General features: G+C 45.4%; 1 protein-coding gene and 1 pseudogene across 2 annotated transcripts in view; one reads left to right on the top strand and one right to left on the bottom strand.

The window, feature by feature from the left end:
* Positions 1–285: 285 nt before the first annotated feature.
* LOC149340376 (thiol S-methyltransferase TMT1B-like) lies at positions 286–6,932 on the bottom strand. The gene is made up of 3 exons (XM_089551112.1): positions 6,558–6,932; positions 2,507–2,656; positions 286–519 (listed from the first exon to the last, which is right to left on the bottom strand). The coding sequence occupies exons 1-3, from the start codon at positions 6,930–6,932 to the stop codon at positions 286–288; spliced, it is 759 nt and encodes a 252-aa protein (XP_089407238.1).
* A 9,394-nt stretch (positions 6,933–16,326) lies between these two features.
* LOC149340375 (uncharacterized) overlaps positions 16,327–19,648 on the top strand; it is a 7,706-nt pseudogene continuing 4,384 nt past the window's right edge. Inside the window, exon 1 of the transcript XR_016283602.1 lies at positions 16,327–16,559. The product of XR_016283602.1 is annotated as an uncharacterized LOC149340375 (transcript). The remainder of the gene's footprint in view (positions 16,560–19,648) is intronic.

Raw genomic sequence — 19,648 nt, 5'->3', positions numbered from 1 at the left:
GAGTACCGGTAAGATACAGCGTACTTCGAGTTTCATTAAAGTCATTTTTGTGTCTCTTTAACGCTTGCTAACAAATGCGAGCTGACGTCACTGTAGACAGAACCAAAGAGTGTCAGTCTTGCTTCAGGCAGTTATAACCTCCGTAGCCCGTTAAATCCCCTTGCACAGTCTGTCGTCATGCATTAGACTATCCGCTCAAGGATTGCAAAGACCGCACTCCATCCATTGAGCAAAGATCGCCGCCTTACAAAGAAAAAGACTCGTGGCCACGCTCTATGGCCATGTTCAGGCCACTGCGAACCCGTACACATGCCGGTTCATGAGGAAAGGTATATCAAGGCAGGCCTCGCTCATGTGGACCCGTGCGAATCCGGCTTCGTGTATGAGGTGACCACTGTCCCTGTTCAAGTGGCACCCGCAGGTGATCCGCTTGGCCAGGGGCGTCGCCAGGTCCTGAAGGAGCCTCGCCAACCCCGGCCGAGGATGACCCACATGCTCGCTGAACAGCAGCATCCCGCCCTTAAGAGTTGAAGAAAAAAAAAAGGACGTTAATGTTAGAAGCTTATTCACTGGGGATGTCTTTGAAAGACACCTTCTTTTCCGCTAGCATCCTGTCGAATATCATGCGCTGCTCTCGCTGATAAATAATAAAAAAAAGTTATAAGCCAATCTGAAATTGTTATTCTACTTCGATCTAGTGGAAAAAAAGGTGGAACTCTTATTCTAGATTTAGCCAAGACAGAAAGATGGGTAGGTAGATTTTAAATATGGTAGAAATTACTGAAATCGACATCAGCAGTCCAGTACAGACATTCACGCAGTTGGAAGTCGGGAACAGGTATGAAAAATGTCTACAATCCATTTCGACTTGGAGTTAAAAATGGTGGTGGGCGGAGAACTATCAAATAAAAAGAAAAAAGTGGATCTAATGGATCGGTCATGGCCGATTTTTTGCAGGCTAGTGTTTGCTTATATTTGACGAGCAGCGCTGAGAGAAATGCTTTAGAAACGTGCAAATAAATAGCCGACCGTATATTCCAGTCTTAACACACCACATATGTGCTGATTGATATATTGGACATGAAGCGCTGTCGTTGACGTGGACTAAAATCGGCCTATTCAGCGCGGTATGACCCATGAAAATATTTCTTCATCGACATCGCAAATTACAAAAGGTTAATTGTAAAGTGCAAATCAGCTTTCCCGGTCATTTTGTTGCTGGGTGCTGTTCGTTATTTCGGTTTCCTGTTTCCATATTCGCTGATGTTACAAGCTCTGGAAAGTGAAAACTGCTCGAAGTACTCCTGCACTTCTTACATTTATTCCAACAGCTTGTTTTATTTTTTATGGGGGGGGGGGGGGGGGGGGGGTATTTCATAGAAGGAAAAACAAAGCGTAAGTTCTGCAGCGTTAGCCAACATTAATTGCACGTTCGTTTTTGAATTGATTGCCCTAACTAAATTCAATGCTTTTCAGAAGAAAATCTTTGAAATTCTGAGCCAGGCCTGCTTATATTTTTTCTTTTACAATGAGGTTACGAAAGAATTATTTTTTCTTTCGCGCTAGGAAACTTGAGAACTCAAGCATAGCACTTGCAGCACATCGTTATAAGTAAGCAGCGCAAATGTCCGCCCATTCCAAACTCTGAAAACGCCTAAACTTTATCGTATGTTTTTTCCTAAATATACAAGCGTTTACACCAGTGATACAAGACACCTAAACAGCGGAATACACAAATGATCATGGTTACCGTGAACGCGGCTTCGCGTGCCTCTCACGAGCCCCACTTCCCTGAGACGCTCCCGCGCCATCTGCTGTAGGACAGTGTCATCTGCCGCCCGGGTTTTCGTAGCACTTGCGAAGGTCTTTTGAATCTTGCGATTTAGTACTGCGCTACCACCTAAAGAAGCGAGCTCACATGTTCAGGGTAACGATGACCACCATTACACAATGTTACCTACCGAGCATACTCTGCACAAAAGTAATTATGCCTCAAAATGTGCTCTTAGTAATTCACAAAGATGAAGACGGTTTCGCGACTGATGCTAAAGAAAGTGAGGGCGCTCAATTTCTGTCTCTGGCCTCAGGCGCTGCCACACACTAAAAGAACCGCTGACCAACAAAAACTAATTTCTAAAGGAAATTCGAATGCAACAGTTTCGCATCCTTATAGCTCAGGTCTGCCATATTAAGCTCAGCTGAGTCCTGGGTTTATTTTTTGTACCCTCTTCCTTCTTTGCGCGAACATTTTTGCCCAAAAACGTCTGTCCAAAAGCAGATGCTCAGACGCAGCAGTACAGGTCAAGAAACGCAAAGGAACACAGAATCCCAGCAACAAAAAAAAAAAAAAACAGAGCCTTTGGGAAGGTGCCAGCAAAGCCCATCGTGGCGCGCATTGTCGCAGAGTCATGCACCTGGCCCGTAGACCAAACACCCGTGTCGCGCTCTGTGTTATCGGACGCGGTTTCTTGCACAACGGCTCCACGAGGCGCTGCCTGCCGCTCACCTTGGCCAGGACGCGGCGACACTCCTGCAGCAGCTTTCGGCCGTCGGTGGCAGAGCACAGGACGTAGGTGAGGAGCACCGCATCGAAGTGGCCGTCCGGCAGCTCGCACATATTTTCCCCGTAGCCGACGATCGAGCGCTGCATCTCCACCTGAGAACGTGGAGCAGCGGATTTATCTGAGAATCAGTGTCTCAGTCTCAGGAACTTCGCGGCCATGTCATAAAAGAATATTCTGCGGTGGAAGTGCACACCCTTTGAATGGTGGTGATGTTAGTAATGGTTTATTTAAAAATGATTCATTTTATTATTATTAGCGTGATGTGCAGCCGATAGAAACAACACAAATACATAAATGGATAGGGCAGATGGAATGAGAGAAAATGGCCCAAGAAAGCAAAGACAGATTAACAGGTAATGATTAAGGGGGAGGGGGGGGGGGGGTATTTGCCTAGTGCTTTTTTCTCACTTTTTTTCATGACATCGATTTTTGCTGAGATAAGCTGCATCGGACAGTATGTCGAAGGGTTCCGCCCAACACGGTACTGCACGCACGGCTAACCCATAACGCATGTTTGCTTCCAGTGGTTTATTAGATGATGACGAAAAGCATGTAATAATATTTACAGAGAGATTGACAGGGAAGCAGCCTCAAGTGGGCCGCTCCCCTTACAATACTAGGTGGACATTGGTCTGGACCTCCACACGAGCTCGCTGAACCATGGCTTGTTGGGCCGTTAGGTCCAGGCAGCCGAGCAGGGCCGCCTCCCAGTCCTCTCGAGTAGGGGAATGCATTAGGACTGGAAGAGAAGTATTTCGCTGGCACGCCCGGACCATGTGGCAGGCGCCAGCTACCACCCCAAAGAAATAGCAGAGGTCAGAGAGGAAGGATCCAAATGTTTGAGTACTGTCGGGCACAGTAGAATATCAGTATAGAAGATAAGAAGTTTTCTTTCGCGCACTTTTCCTAGCCCCTTGAGAAGAGCCGGGCATTGACGATGCAAGTCCCGGTAATGAGCGGATATACCACTGAATGTTAAAAGAGGATAGGTGTCCTGATCCAGATCGGGAGGGTCTATGTCGGGGGCCGGGTGCGCGGGCGTTCGAGTTGGCGGCCTCGTTCCCTATAGTAAACCCTGGTGACCTGGAGTCCAAATGAGAAATCGGATTGTGGCGTCCTGATCCCGAGCTGGTCTTCGAAGTATTCTTTGTGCTGTAGGCGTTATCCAGCCTAGCTCATAATTCTGACAGGCCCCTCGCGAGCCGGATAAGATGAATTCAGATTGAGGGTGGGAGGCAGCCAGGGCGGTTGCTGCCTCCTCCGCGTGGGTTGCGCTAGGGGCCTTAAAAGTGAGGCCGTCCACCTGTCTTTCCTCGTGACTGACTGCGGCCATGTACCATCCTCCCCTGGAATGATGTGGGCCCGCAACGTCTACGTAAAAAACGCTGTGTTTGGAGCCATAGTGGCGGTTCAGGGCATTCGCCCGCGCCTGACGCCGTGCCCACACTGTGAGGGGGAGTTTTCGGACACCTACCACATGGTGTGGGCATGCCCTTCCAATCCTGCCTACCCACCCCACCTCCACCCCACTCGAGAGGACTGGGAAGCTGCCCTGCGCGGCTGCTCCGAACTCCATGCCCAACAGGCATTGGTAGCTAGAGCCCGGGCCGCTGCGGAAGCTACAGGGATCCCGGACTAGGGATCCCTCCTAGTGTTTGTAAGGGGCGGGCCCTTCCGGCTCGCCCCATCGACCTCTCACTGTAAATAGGAATAAAAGTTTTCCTCCTCCTCCTCCTCCTGACGCCGTCCATAGCGGTCTTTCTCCGTTTTGGTAGGAAGGGGTCGAACTCGGAGGGCGGCTCTCAATAGTTCGAGCACTCGTACGCTTTCCTCAATGTTATGGTCGTGTTGTATACATAGCCGGTCCAGAAGGCGACGACCGGGGACAGTCTGGGCAAAACGGGTGAATTGATTAGTGAGGTGCGCCTCGCGCAGCTCCCGATAGGTGTTCACCACCCCCAATGCAAGAAGCCTCGCATTGGAGGTAGAGACCGGGAGGTAAGGAACCCTCTTGATCATCTTGCGCAGAGTAACCTCCAGTATGTCTTCATTATGCTTGCGCGAGAGCAGGTATAGAGTCGAATAAAGAATTCTACTCGTACCAAAAGCATGGGCGAGTCGCATCGCATCCTTACTTCTGAGGCCCCCACGCTTGTTGGAGACGCGGCGGACCATGCGGCCCACTTGGTCGCCAACCTTGCGAAGCTTGGCTAGGGTTGTGCCAGCGCGACGATTTTGGTGAATAGAGAGTCCGAGGACTCTGATCTCAGTGGCTTCTGGTATGGGTCCACTTTGGCTTTCAAGGTGCAATCTGCAGGGAACTTAGTTGCCTGGATACAAACGGTTATTCAGATAACTTGACGGTGTTGTTACCATCCGCACATGTTGCAATATTTCAGAATTTATAATGAAGTGATTCGCTGGAACGCTTCACAAACATACATGCTCCTTGCGTTACTTGTTGGCTCTTCCGATCGTGTGCAAATGACGCTGAGTTATAAGCTTGAAAAAAATCGCTGCGAGCTTCAGTCACCTTTTTCTACCTGACCTATCACAGATTCTCAGCAACAGTCGTCACTAGCGTTCTATTTTTATGCAGGGACTTGCGCGGAGACATCAGTGTCGTTTAGCGATCAATTTTCGCCATGGGTTTTCTATCAGTTACTGCTCCGAAGTCAATGAGCACGCAGCTCTAGACTTGGAGTCAGACAGATTCACGACACTCTGTGGCTCACAGAAATATGTTTGAGCGACTTCGCAATGACCGAAGATTCAGCCGAAGTTGGAGTCACTACTCTTTTAAGCCGACCAGCTTCAGATGTATCAAAGTCGTGCACCACGAAGGCACGCACGTTTAAGCCTTCCGTAAGTGCAATCAAAAAATGACTGTGGTTTCTGAGCACCACTACCAACATGAATGATTGGAGGGGAAAAAGGAGAGCAGGAGAGATAATCGTGCTACGGATGCGTGAGTTGTTTTCTTTCCTTGTGTCTTCACGAGCGTGGTGTCTTTATAAGCCAGGTCTAGGCAATAAATGACGCTGTTAGGTAGTAATGCCTGTGTCTGCGTCCTTTTCTTGTCTCTTGTTGCTAGTTCGCTGTGGTCCTGAGTCTTAAAATACCCTGAAACTCCGCCCACATTCCCTTTTCTCCACACTTCGCTCTTCAAATTATCTGAAAAGGTTACATTCCCCAGGATGGAACATTAGTGCCAAAGTATATCGCGGATGAATTTTGCCTCTTCTCTCTGACATGGCCGAGGAAACTACAAATCAAAGGATTTACAGTTCGCTTTCGGTGCCCGCAATCACACGTTGGAGACGCTGGTAACACGGCTGTAGACCTTCTTGCCCAAGAATCTCGGTCCCATTGAGTTTCAGTGGCTCTCCCAAAAAACGGCAGCTTCACACAAAAGTTAGTAGTACACCACTTTTCTTCACTTCGGCTGCGTTTGCAGCATACACGCGTCACACGAGGCTTGTCGCGTGAGAGCTATACTCTCATTGATAGACTGCATGCACCACAGCTCCGCCTACACTCCGGTACGGCTGCAAAAGACTCAACGCACCAGTCACCGCTGTGCGTCAGTTGTGTTGTCGTGGGTGATGTGTATCATTTCATTCTGGTATGGCCACTTGCATGAGACACTCCTGTGTAACCTGCGGAGAATTAACGTTTTGTTCGACGACTTCTCTCGCATTGTGTACCCTGAGGGTTGCCGAAATGAGCGGCAAGCAGCGGCAAAAATACTATTTTAATTTTTTTAGAAGGCACTAGCTTTATGGGACAGTGGTAAGAACACATTCAACCCAAGGAATGACTCAGCCGGAGCAATTGCCGAAAGACCATGCACCGGCTACTAACCCGATATGTACAGAAGCCATTCAACTCTGCCAAGCAAAGAGTTATTCCCCCCCCCCCCCCCCCCCCCCCCCAAAAAAAAAAGAGAGAGATCGAGAGAGACATCACCATGGTGCGAATTTTCTCGCGTACCTTTGGGTTCCGCTTGACTTCCTCGAACAAGTCGGCGCGAAACTCCCGGTTCGGATCCAAACTCCAGTATTGGATGCGGCGTCGCACGAACGGCAAGTTGGCTCCAGGGCCGGCGCCCACTTCGAGGACTCGCAGCAAGTCTCGGGACCGCAGCCGTGGGTCGTGGGAGTCGAGGTCGTCCAGCCGGGCCACGACGCGACGTCTCACCGCTGCCAGGCTGTCCCCCCAGAGCGCCTGACTTATCGCGTACACGCGGACTAGGAACACCTCGCGAAACTTGCGACTGACGCTAATTGGAAGCAACAACAACAGACCAGTCAGAGCGGTGCCGATGAGGAAAACATGACCCAGGCTGGCGCGAACGTGCTTGTTCATCTCTGTAGCTCCGCAGACCGAAGTCAAACGTTCGTCGGGGTGTTCGCTTGTCCAGTAGTGTTAGCTTGGACAGAAGCTTGTGCACTTTAATGAGCGTCGCGGCCAGTTTTCTCGAGATTATGGGAGTACTGAAATTAATCCTATCTCATCTCAACCAAAAGAACAGTGCCGTTTGGACACAGCACGTCCGTTTTTTACCGAGTCCCTTTCTTAAATCGCACTAAGCTATGCCCTCTTTTCAACGAACACAGTGAGCATCGCGCGCCTCAGAAATAAATGAAGATCTATTCTGTGAATGCTGTGATATTATTAACAGCCTACTAATCGGCGTGTCAATATGCGTAATGCTTGGAGCCTGCCGGAATTATATAAGTAGGGAGTATGTACAATTGATGTTAGTTTCAAAGGCCTCAAGAAAATATAGCATACATTGCGAAGTTTCTTCGAAGTTTATGGTGTCCACGGATATCACCTTGGTACTAGGTCGCGCGACGGTTATGAATGAAACAGGTACTTGCGACGCGCTAGTATGTTTGTAGCAAAAAACAGTTTGAAAGTTCACATGAATGTCAACGAAGCAAAGCTCACCACTTGACGATTCGTAACAACCAGAAAATGCGTCAAGCTCCTCGCATCACGGTTTTGTGTTAACTCTAACGGCGCGGAAAACTGGAGATGTTAATCCTGTGGAGATCTGCTCGATGCAAACAAAGCTAAAGCAAGCGCGCATAGGAATTCGAGGCTACGTACGACTAGCTCAGGAATCCAAAAGGTCCTTTCTGCCGAGGAGCTCTAACTTCACCAGCATCGAAACATCGCCAGTTGTCCTCCCTAAAGGAGCATGGCGTTGAACTGCCGCGTATCGAACTACTGGGCGTCCGCTTCCACGCCGATATGCACAAGCAAATTAAGGCGAGAGACAGAGAGGTTATGACGTAACAACAACATTTGTAGGCCACGAATAATACGCATCCTCGACATATACACGCGTAATGCCTAACGCCATATACTGCACGCACATATCCGTACGGAAGTACGCAGGAAGAGCTGTGACCTCATGCGGACACGAATTAGAGCGAAACGCCCAGGGAAAGCGATGACATGAAGAAAAAAAAGCGCTCAGTACAACTAACAGTTCTTTTCAGTCTTTAGTTCATTTCTCCATGAAAGGCAAGGAAACATATTCACCTCCCAACTTCATCACCACAAAAAAAAAAAAAAAGAATGCTTGAAAGAGGGTACCAAACCTAACTCATTCAGAACTTCAAATATCATTTTTCTGCAATAAGCGCAATGAACAGTTCTTACTTTGGTAATTTTATAACCTTAATGAAGAAAAAATTCACATATATTTACCGGGTATGGGCACTATCGAAGATAATGTATGTTAGATAATGTCTTTCAATGGATCGGTATCACTCGCCAGAAATGAAACTGTCGGCGTATCGACACTGAAAATACATTTTTAGTGTCTCACGTATTTTAACAATACAAGATACTCAAAACTAGAAGTGCGCCTCATATTTTGAGGCTGCTGCGGGTCACGACATTAGCGTTTGCTCAGTCGGTAGCGCACTGAAAAAGGGGAAGAAGGAAGGGAACGGGAAGAAAAGGAAGAGAACAACAAGAGACGATCTGCCCGGTCAGTCGACTTCCTTCATACTTTGGTTGTTTGGCAGATAGACGACATATATGTTGCGCTTCTGCATAATCGATGACATGAGGGACGAGAAGAAAAGCTCAGCGTTATGGTATAACCAACACCCCTTCATCCCTATTTCAAATTCCCGTGGCTGCCAACAGAAATAGAAAACTTTCACCTTCAAGCTCAGCAGCTTACAGAACTTTTTATGTTAACGTTGCAAAAATGATAAAGATCATGCGCTCTTCCATACGCCTGTCAATGGTATCATCAGCGCCGGCAGCTTCAAATGCATTAGCTGACGCATTGCTTTCGCTTGGGGGAGCAACGATGCAACAGGTCGTTGCACTCAAAAACCGCTAGCGAAAGTTGGGTCTCTTTACTATACCTCGAGGATCCTCAAATGGGCGTGACTATGCTTCATTGTCATCCGTTGAGAAAAGGCACTTTAGTAAAATACAATCACACGGCAGCGTGCTCGTAAGCTCCTGTAGAGAGGCTTTGTCCATTTGCTTCGACTAAAGCCCAGCCGCATCGTGGGACTCTTTCAGACCAGCGGTTCGAGGAAATGCTGTTACTTACTACCGCTAAGTAAAAAAGAAATATAAATGACAGAGATTGTCGAGATATGTCCTGCCTAGCAAAAACAGTTAGCCCCTTCATTCCTTGTTTTACCGCTCGCCATTAACAAAGAACGTTCAGCTCCAAACGCCTGTTAAACATAGTTCTGGGGAAATAACAAACCAAGAGCATCGGAAAGAGTTTCAAGTTTATTCGTTTGTAGTCAACTGCTCAAAGATCGTTTCGCATGAGGAACATTAGCTTTAAAAAATTGAATAATTGCGCTAGGCTGCTGATGGAAGTAACTGTTTCAACTAACTACGGCTTCCATTGCTAAAGTGTTAAAGAAGTCAGCTGCGCCGACACTGTAGCTTTCGTGGGGCCGGATGCGTTTAAACCATTATAAATACAATGTGTCATATCAAATACACTAAAAGTGTATTTGATATGACACATTAACACTATTAACACTGTTGGTGCTATTAACACATTAAGCACTATTAACACTGTTGGTGCTGATGCCAGATTAGCTAGGAAATTTTTGGAAGCCTTGCAGAAAGGCCATCAAGGCAAAACGAGAGAATGAGTGGCGCTTTGCATGGGTTTCTGAAGGCAAAATACTGTTACGGAAAACAGAAACTTCCCGGGTCATTCATGTGACTTGCGAAGAAGACCTCGACAAAGTATTTTAGCTGTATCTTTTCCTATTCCCTAACAAACCAGTTCCCTCATGGCATCGCTAACGGATGGCAGCAAAACCATTTCCGTCTTTCACAGTAACATTCGAAGTATCCGAAAAAACATAGATCTACTTATCACCTTTCTATCATTACAAAAAAAAACATTTCACCTAATCGCAACAACAGAAACGTGGCTGAAAAAAGGAGAGAGTGTAGTCGTTCCAGGTTACACGATGACATCTCATCCTCGTCTGTCTTCCACTCGCGGCGGTGGCGTTGCGTTTTTTGTAAAAGCAGGTCAACATTTCTCTGTCTTGCATGATGTCACATGTAGCACTTCTTTTATTGAAGCCCTCTTTATTCATTTAGAACCCTCGCTCATAGTTGGTGTCGTTTATCGGCCTCCTAATTCTTGCCAAGCTTCTTTTCTTGATAAATTTGAAGCAATTTTATCCTTCCTGACACGAAAGCCAAACAAACGCATTCTTATTGTGGGAGATATAAACATTGATATGAACAATGCAAATCACAGCGATTACGCATATTTACTCAAGTCTTTTTCCTTTCAAAATATTATCAAGACACCTACTCGTGTTACGAGCACATCAGCAACGTTAATTGATCATGCACTCGTTAATTTCACCACAGGTATTACTGCTGATGTTTTCGATGACCCCTTGTCTGACCACCTTCCCATATTTGTCGACATAGATAATTTGCCAAAAGCAGAAACCTATTTTTCTCACCGCCTTAACAAGATAAACTACCAACTATTGCGTGACAATCTTTTATCAGTAAATTTTGATGAGATTTATCACGAGAATGTTGACACCGAATTTTCAAACTTTATTAATATTCTTACAGGTGCGATATCAAACAGTACTGAAAAGATCAAAGGTCGCTCTCGCAGCATACCAATTTGTCCCTGGATGAATAAGCCCATTCTTGAAGTTTTAAAGAAAAAGGACTACTGGTACAAGAAATGGAAGCATAAAAAAGAGAACGACTTTTACCTGCTTCAATTTAAGGAGATGCGTAACAAGTCGGTAACGATGATGAGGGCTCGTAAAAGAGAATTTTACAGAGAACGCATAGAGAGGGCAAATGGAAACTCAAAAATACTCTGGCACATTTTCAAAGACATTGTGGGTAGTAAACAGGCTCCGCATATACTCCCTGAAACAGTAGACAGGGGGACAGCGGAACACTTCAACTCAACTTTCGCCTCTATGGGCCCACTCCTAGCGCAGAACCTACAGGACTTAAATGTAATAGACCTTGAGTCTAAGATTCCAAATAGTTTTGTTTTGTTCCGAATTGAACTAGAAGAAATACAGTCTGTTGTTTTAACGATGCCGACGAATAAAGCGACAGGTTTAGACGGCATAAGCAATAGGGCTGTGATAGAAAATTTTGACATCCTTGGTCCCGTCTTGTACTCGCTTTTTAACCATTCTGTTAATGCTTGCAAGTATCCGTCTGCATTGAAAACAGCGAAGGTAGTACCAGTATATAAGGACGGTGACCGGAACGACGCAAATTGCTACAGGCCAATATCTCTTCTTAGCACAATTAATAACATCTTTGAAAAAATTCTTGCAAACAGATTCAACAAGTTTTTAGATAAATACGGTATCCTCACTACACAACAACATGGTTTCAGGTCACACCATTCAACTTCCACAGCAGTTCTGTCACTTACCCAGAAAATTAACACGGCTTTGCACAATGGCATGTTAGTTGGAGTAATATTTTTGGATTTAAAAAAGGCATTCGACACAGTTGATCATTCTATACTGATAACAAAACTAAAACACTACGGCTTTCGTCATAATATTTCCGACCTACTCACTAGTTATATCACTGACCGTGAACAAGTTGTGGTAATGAATTCCTTTACATCCTCACCGCACAAGCTTTACACTGGAGTACCGCAAGGATCCGTACTTGGTCCATTATTGTTTTCCTTATACGTTAATGACTTACCTTCATTTATTGGCTGTTCAAAACTTCTGATGTATGCTGATGATACATGTTTAATTATAACGGCAGATACAATGAAAGAGCTAGAGGAAAAAGCGAATCAAGAAGTCCATAAAATAGCGAAATGGTTCTCAGCTAACAAGCTGACAATAAACACGAAAAAAACTAAATACCTGATATTCCATTCAAGAAGAAAACTAATCGCCCCAACTGATGTCAGAATCCTTGTAAATAATGTACTAATAGAACACACATTTTCATTTAAATATCTTGGTGTCACATTTGACAGCCACTTACACTGGCAACACCAAATTGAGGCAGTCTGCGGGAAGTTGGCATCTGGATGTCATGCTCTTCATCAGGTTAAGGAATTATTTGACATCTCTACATTACGAATGCTTTATTTTGCCTTCATCGAAAGCCATCTATCATACTGTGTCGAAGCATGGGGTGGAACTTACCATACGTATTTAAATCCTATTATCCGTCTTCAAAAACGTGCATTAAGAATAATAAACAAGTCCAACCGTTATGAGCACAGCAAACCGTTATTCCGCAAGTCAATGATCCTTCCATTTGATTCATTGTACCGATCAAAAATCTCTGTATGTATTCACAACATAGTAAGACACAACCACCCTTTTCATGCATCAATACTACATCTCCCGCTTCGGTCCACTAGAAACCTCTCTTTCGGCAATTTCAACCTCCCTACCATCCGCAATGTATATGGTGAGCGTTTAGTGGAGTCTGCTGGGGTAAAAATTTGGAACGCGATACCCATTTCTCTTAAAAACTCACACAATTTTGCTGGTATGTTTAAAAAACACTTAATTGAAATAATTGATTTAACCTGAAATTCTTTTTTCGTCACAGTTTTCTGTTATTATGTACTTTGTATGTAACACGATAGTTTTTACTAACACTTGATGTCCGAAAGTTCTTTTTGCATGTCATGTTTTCAAAGCTATTTTCTTTCTTTTGCCGCGCCGAATGTTATCTACCAGTGTTATTTAGACTGCTTTGCTTTTAATCTTGTACAACGCTTACGCTTTTCTGTATATGTCCGCCGTTTTTGAATTTGCTTTTACGTGTTTCGTGTACTTGGACCCGAACTAGCCGCTGGCTATGGGTCCAAAAAGTGTTTGTATTTCCTGTAAAAGAAATTCGAAAATAAATTGAAAATTGAAATTGAAATTGAAACCACGGAAAAAATTCTTAGCTTAGTAAATCATATTAACAGCTTTATTAATACTAACGATTTCATATCGAAGTATCGACGACACAGTATAGAATATTTGTATCAGAAATCAATTTTGCTATGGTGTCTTGTATTTGTATCGGAAATAGAATTTTTGAGGGCATCGGGTATCGGTATCGAACACACTTTTTTCGAGTGTCATGACCAGCACTATTAACACTGTTGGTGCTGATGCCAGATTAGCTAGGAAATTTTTGGAAGCCTTGCAGAATAACAGTGTCCCACGAAACATGTTTAAAATCAGTCGAATCTGCACGATTTATAAGCTTTATCGGACAGCTAGCGACAACATGATATTCTTTAAGACTTATAGAACGCTGTAAAAACTGTTAGTGGCTCTTTATTGCTAATAAAAAATAAAAATACTAATGGAAAGAACAGACGTTCCTAGCCGCGGCATCTCCCATCGAAACATGAAGCACCTGAGCTGCATTGAAGGAGTGTACGATGGGGGGCTAGTTAGTTCATTCATTTCTTCTACATCCGCGCTCGTCCTGTCTACTTCTTCCCTGTGTATCGACCTGAGCTGCGGCTAGCGAGAATAAAATGAGATGGAGATGACAGGGAGAAGGAAAGAAAGGGGGGAGCGATAGAAGAAAGGATAAGGGAAGGGCGGCAATATGTACAAATACAGGATATTGAAATGATGCAAAAACTAGAATGAACATTTTCGGTCATGTCTTCCAATTCTTGGCCCTTCCTTTATTCAATCAAAAGCATCGACCAAATTTTTTTTTGATCCCGTATGAAGATTCAAGTCGTATAAAAAAAGCGACAAATTAAAACTAGTTGAGTGCCTAGGGATAGAACTTATCTATGAATTCCTGCATGCATACTTAGGTAGGAGTGTTATGCAATACAGGCGATCCTCGTTAATATGGACACTTCGGTTCCCGAGCGAAAGTGTCCATAAAACGAGTCGTGCGTAATAATGAATCATGAAAATCTTAAAAAAATGTTATGAAAAAAAAAGAAACGCCTTCTGATAACGGACTTCTTCACTGCGTAGTAGCGGGCAGTGAAGTGGTGAGCGGGCTATCTGAAAGCTTCATGTGCATTTATTCGTGCCGCCATTATCTTGAAAATTATGCGGTGTAAATTTAATCACGCTTGGAGCGCCTAGCGGTCCATGAGACGCGTGATAGCGCCTTTTGGTGTGATGAAATATCCCCTACTACGACTGTTTACATCCCAATAACACTGTACTCATTCTACTGACAGCTGCTGAACGCGATTTTCAGTGTAGCACACTGAAGAATTTTTTTGCAGCCGTTCATGCGACGCAGCAAATGGTAAGGCGCGTCAACAGGCGCCTTGCCACTTTACATCATGAAACCGTAATCAAGCGAAAAGGCCTTTACTGGAGCGTTTGCACTTTCGCACTGCCTATCGCTGGTGTTCTGCACTAAAAATACCAAGGGCTGAACAGCTGGCAGGAACATTCGGGATTTCGTTTTTATCGCTGTCCGTATTAACGGGACAAAAAGATGTGGGTCCCACTGGGCTCCGTACATTTTCATCTTTTCATCCTTGTGCACTGTCCGGACAGCGAGTCTCCATATTAACGAGGACTAGATACATTAAAAAGTTTGGCCCTCAGAAAAATTTCCTATAATTCGAGTCATTCATATTAACGTGTCACGACTGTACTAGTAATACGGTTTCAATTCTTTTTTTTTTTAGTTCGTACAGCTTCAGTTTCAGCAGCTTTTATCTTTTTGTGTTATTTTATTCAGAGGAGAGAAGTGGGTGAGGGAGCTAGGCAGCGAAAAAGTTCGTCGCCCTTTCCATCGATCGTACAAAGGAGCGCCCAACGCGACATCCTCCTCCCCCCCCCCCCCCCCCCCCCCCTCCGAGTCGCGGCTCAGTCGGGACCCGCCTCTCAGCAACTCTCGAATTTTCACAGTCCACCGGAAATCAGACGCTCATTGGCGAGAAGAGAGTGGACGAAACTTGTGAAACAACAACATAGTGCGCATCCGCTCAACTCCCACGCAGGTCATGGCATCCGTGGGTAGCCAAAGAATGGAAGTTGTTTTTGCCGGGCATTCGAAGCGTGTCTTTTTCCCTTAGACCGCACATAGACTAGGGTAGCACATCCGTTGGGAAGACAGCAGTCATCGTAAAGTGTGACGCCATATTAGAACCAGCGTTATGCGGGGAAACGCGTCTGCATGGAAGTCGGAACGAACTAAGACTTACACGTTTTGCAGAAAATAAATGCAGAATGGTCGGAAATAGTTTCTAGCCCGTCCACATCCGCAAGTTCCGTCATCATAACGGTAACGTTTTCAACAGACTGGCAAGATATTAAGATACAATGAGTTTAAGATGCACAAAATCGAATGTAATCCCGTTTAAGAGAGCTCGATCTTATAAGAAAGACACTCCGAGACGCAGAATGTTAAATGCGGCTAGATTACTGTGAGCAATTTAAAATCACCAGATATGAAAATAAAAAAACGCACTTCCGCTGGCGGTCAGTGTCGGCGATTCTAAACCAGTAGAAAGCGTTAAAAGCTTAGAATGCGCATGGCTCTCACGTGGCTGCGTATGCAGAGAAAGAAACTGACGAATAAATTTCGGTTGGAATACGCACTGTTTTTCGATACGAAAGTTTGGTGGTCCAAACAACAGTTGCAGCTCACGCACATTCTGAGGAAAACTAACATCGTGTTATTGGGGAAGTGCGAGTGAAGCGTTGTTCTTGTTAGGGGATTGAACAGCGATGTCAAAACTTGCATTTCGATATCAACGCAGTTTCTTTTTTTCGTTTTTCAGGTTGTAAAGTGCATATTAAAAGCTGAGCCTGAAGCTCGTAGGGTATACCCTGAAACGCACGAGTGAAAGTTCCCACAGCAGTTTTCAATACATGGAAGCCTAGAAAAGGCATTTCCTGGCATTTTAAGTATATAACTACGAACTGAAGGATGGGCTCTGCACTGACTTGCGTAGCCTGCGCAATGCAACCCTCGGAGTAAGGGCGCTTCCCCGCAGATTGAAGATTCAACTTCTTCCTGATTTCACCTTTCACAAAAACAACTGTAGGACACCTATAGTGTGCAGAGTTGTGCATAAAACACGCGAATTGCGTACACATGCAGGTAATGCAGAAGCGCCGGATAGATTTCCAGAAACAGCAAGTTTGCGGGGCACTAAAGGCTGACGCTAGTCTCACCGTAAGTGGTGACTCCGGCTGTGCCGCGGCCGCGCTTTTTATTTCCCTCTCAGAGAGGGTGCGCCGCGCGCTCTCGCGCTTGCCTACTAGTGGCGCAATCGTACCGTCACCCGGGGAGGAGAGTCGTCGCGGCTGGCGCCAACGGCCGGCTGAGGTGTATTTGAGCATATCAGCGCCGCGCGGTCAGCCACGAAGGTGCGCGAACGCGAAGGCTGGCCTCTTTTGGACCTCATAGCGGTTGGCGGGCGCTAGACAACACCAGCGCCTGCCGACTCGCAGAAGAATGGATTCTTTGGCTATACCGTTTCCCACGGGGAGGACGGTGCGTATGCTTCACCCCACCCTTTCTTTGTTGTTGCCGTCGTAAACACGGCTTCTTGGGACCAAGCTTGGCTAATCAGGCAACCCTCGAAGACAGTGTTAAACTTTTAGGTCTATTTCGCAAAGTAATTTGTCTTATTAAAGTCAACTGCATGTGTCATACGCAAATTATGTCGGCGAGATGCATGCCTCCGTACCGAAAATTCAGTATCCGATCGCGCTTCTGTGTAACTTGCCACAAATATATTTTGCCGCGTTTGACCATTGCAAAAAATGGTGATTGGTTGAATCGTATGCACACAGGAGTAGAGTTTGCACGTACGGAAACAAACATAACTGCTGGTCGTTACACCCTAAAGTAATGACAGCGCTGACTGAGTTCACGCTCAAGCTGCTAGCCTTTACTAGGTGCGAACGTCCCGTTGCAGCTCACAAATGAACCGACAGTCAGCTCTTCTGAGCTCGCAAGCATTGAACTTCAAACCCATGTGTCTGTGATGCTGTTAGCGGAACCAACGGAGCAACAACCGCTGTACGTTGCCCACTGCTGCAAACAAAACAAAACTTGCTCTTGCTCTTGTTGACTCATCCGTCGGGGAAAAACAATTCCGCTTGTGCTGCCCTCTCCTGCCCGACGTTTCGAAAGCAGATTTTGCCACTCCGCTTTCTCTCAGCAGAGGGCGCCCACAGCTCGCGGAGGTTGCGGAGGTTAGAGTTACTGGGTATGCTACAGTAACTCTAGCGGAGGTTAGCGGAGGTTAAGTGGGGGTTCCCGCACTTTTTGGCGCGCTCATAGTTGTAGCGCTACTCATGAACGCGCGCAGCGATCGAGCTAGCCGCTGCTGGTACAAAACTGCAATTGTCAGAAGTCAACAGAAACGCATTTGTCCTGCAGTTGATTCAACTCCGCTGAAAAAATGGGGACGACGAGGACACAGCGAGTATATGAGCTGCGCCTAAATATTCCAAACGCTCTAATTGACCGTAGGTGTATTTCCGACAAATGGTGTCAAATTAGTTGCATTTAAAGCATAACTCGAATTCTCACGTGACTTTGCCATCTTCCGCCATGCTTTGCTAGCACATAACGCATTTCACTCGAGGTCGTTTTGAATGAAATGAAAAGATTCTGCGTTTGTTACTGCTGTTTAGGAAACTAAAAATAAATGTTATCAGCTTTCAGCTATCAGCTTTCAGCCAATCAGACGACGTAGGCGTTGTCGTCGGCATCATTCGCAATATTGAACTCGGTTTTGTCGTTTACAAACTGAACAAAAAACGTTCCACAAAACCGTGTATACAGGGCAGAATGAAGACATCTTTTTGTATATTATGATATACACCACATGCGAATAAAATCTTATTCTTTTACTGTATACAAATCGTAGATGAAACCAATAACATTGTTGCCCCACTGGGTGCATTTGCAGAGGGAGAGGAGCTGCAAGAAAAACTGCCCGCAGAAGGTTTAACCAGCCTGCATTATCCTCTTTGAAGCAATGGCAGCATCGGCCACATACAACACAAACAAAAATAGCTGAATGCTTGGCACATTAAAATTATCGTAAAATAAGACCGATTTTATTGGAAGAATTGCACCACAGGCCAGGAAATAGGGGATATAAAACAGGAAAAATAGAAATATGTTTATAGCATCTGTTAACATCAAACACTGAACGGAACTCTGATATTTGCAACATTTGTGTGGAAAAACTCATCAGACGATTTTATGCACAATAATGAAGTTAAAACTAAGGCTCATAATGTAGGACGAATGGAATCGTAAAATGAACCGCAGTAACAAAAAATCCTATTCAAGTAGCGTCGAGCATTCCCGTAGTCCGTTAAAACAAAACACTTTCCTATTATAGCACATTGTGGCATACTTTGATATTCTATCGCACTGTATTAAATGGATTCAAACGGTGATTAAAATTTCCACGCATATTAAGTATGTCCCCACGGATTCGTGCATCGTACGAAGTTGTATGTACACTTAAGTAGATCAAATCATCCAGTTCGTAGCTGGTGCTTCAAGTGCTCACATATGTAGTTAGCCGCATCAGATGACACCCTTTTCGCAGCCGTATCTTTAAAGAAATCTTCAAATGTACTAGCGAATTGTCTGGCGCACAGCACAATATCATTTACGTGAGATTTCAGTGGGATATCGTGTGACAGACTGCGAATAAATGTTTAATAGTGTGCTATTCACGCTGTCCAGCATTTTGCAATACATTTCGAAACTTTAATCTTTCCAAAACATCAGGTTTGCGAATGGTCAAGAGTTTGTCATGCAACCTATCATGCTTCGCGTTTATTTCACGGCGAATGTCAGATGTTATCAGTGGTTTCCGTAATTTCCGATTCTGTCGGCGGTTTTTTTGCAGGGAAATTATCATTATAAATGCACTTGGTAAGGAAGGAAGGAAGGAAGGAAGGAAGGAAGGAAGGAAGGAAGGAAGGAAGGAAGGAAGGAAGGAAGGAAGGAAGGAAGGAAATAAAGCCGGTGGAGTTTTCAGTCTAAGCCGCCAGCGGACGGATGGATGGATGGTTGGACGGATGGATGGAAACAACTTTATTACACATAAAAAAAAAAAAAAATCTGAGATGGCTATCCAGGGTGGCGCTGGTCAGCGGGGCACCTCCTACTGCTCCGAGGCCGCAATGGGCGGCTTTGGGTAATGTGGTTTATGGGTGCATGTCCATGTGATATGGAGAAGGATAGAGGTGGCGGCGCACCATGGGCTTGCATTCGTATATAGTGTTCTGGGGAGGCGGCGTACATGCTGGAAGTTGAGGAAAGTGAGAGCCTGAATTCAGCGGAGCGTGTCGGCATCAGGCGAAAAAAAAAAGGTATTTGTGAGGAAGGGTGGTAGATGCGTCGACTGAGCCGTAAGGTGTCAAGGCGCGTAGAATAGTGGGTCGAAAGGGGGTACATGTATCGGCTGTGAGTCCCCGTTCGGTTGGCGTAGTCGCGAGCTTGGGTGTCAGCCTTGGCGTTGCCTTCAGGCCTTCGTGACTAGAGGCCCCGGTGATGACATGATCTTGGTGGAGAGTGTTGCCCAAAATTGCAGCGAGCAGGTTTTG

The sequence above is a fragment of the Amblyomma mixtum genome, chromosome 6 (assembly GCF_055824585.1).
Source record: "Amblyomma mixtum isolate Tamu chromosome 6, ASM5582458v1, whole genome shotgun sequence".
NCBI classification, from domain to species: domain Eukaryota; kingdom Metazoa; phylum Arthropoda; class Arachnida; order Ixodida; family Ixodidae; genus Amblyomma; species Amblyomma mixtum.
This window is presented reverse-complemented; position numbering and strand designations above follow the sequence as displayed.

Bases quoted from the DNA above. Each gene is read 5' to 3' on its own strand.
- LOC149340376 (XM_089551112.1), bottom strand. From the start codon at position 6,932: ATGAACAAGCACGTTCGCGCCAGCCTGGGTCATGTTTTCCTCATCGGC. The intron at 2,657-6,557 runs GTACGCGAGAAA...CCACGTTCTCAG, and splicing joins AAGTCAAGCGGAACCCAAAG to GTGGAGATGCAGCGCTCGAT. The intron at 520-2,506 runs GTGAGCGGCAGG...TCAACTCTTAAG, and splicing joins GTCGCCGCGTCCTGGCCAAG to GGCGGGATGCTGCTGTTCAG.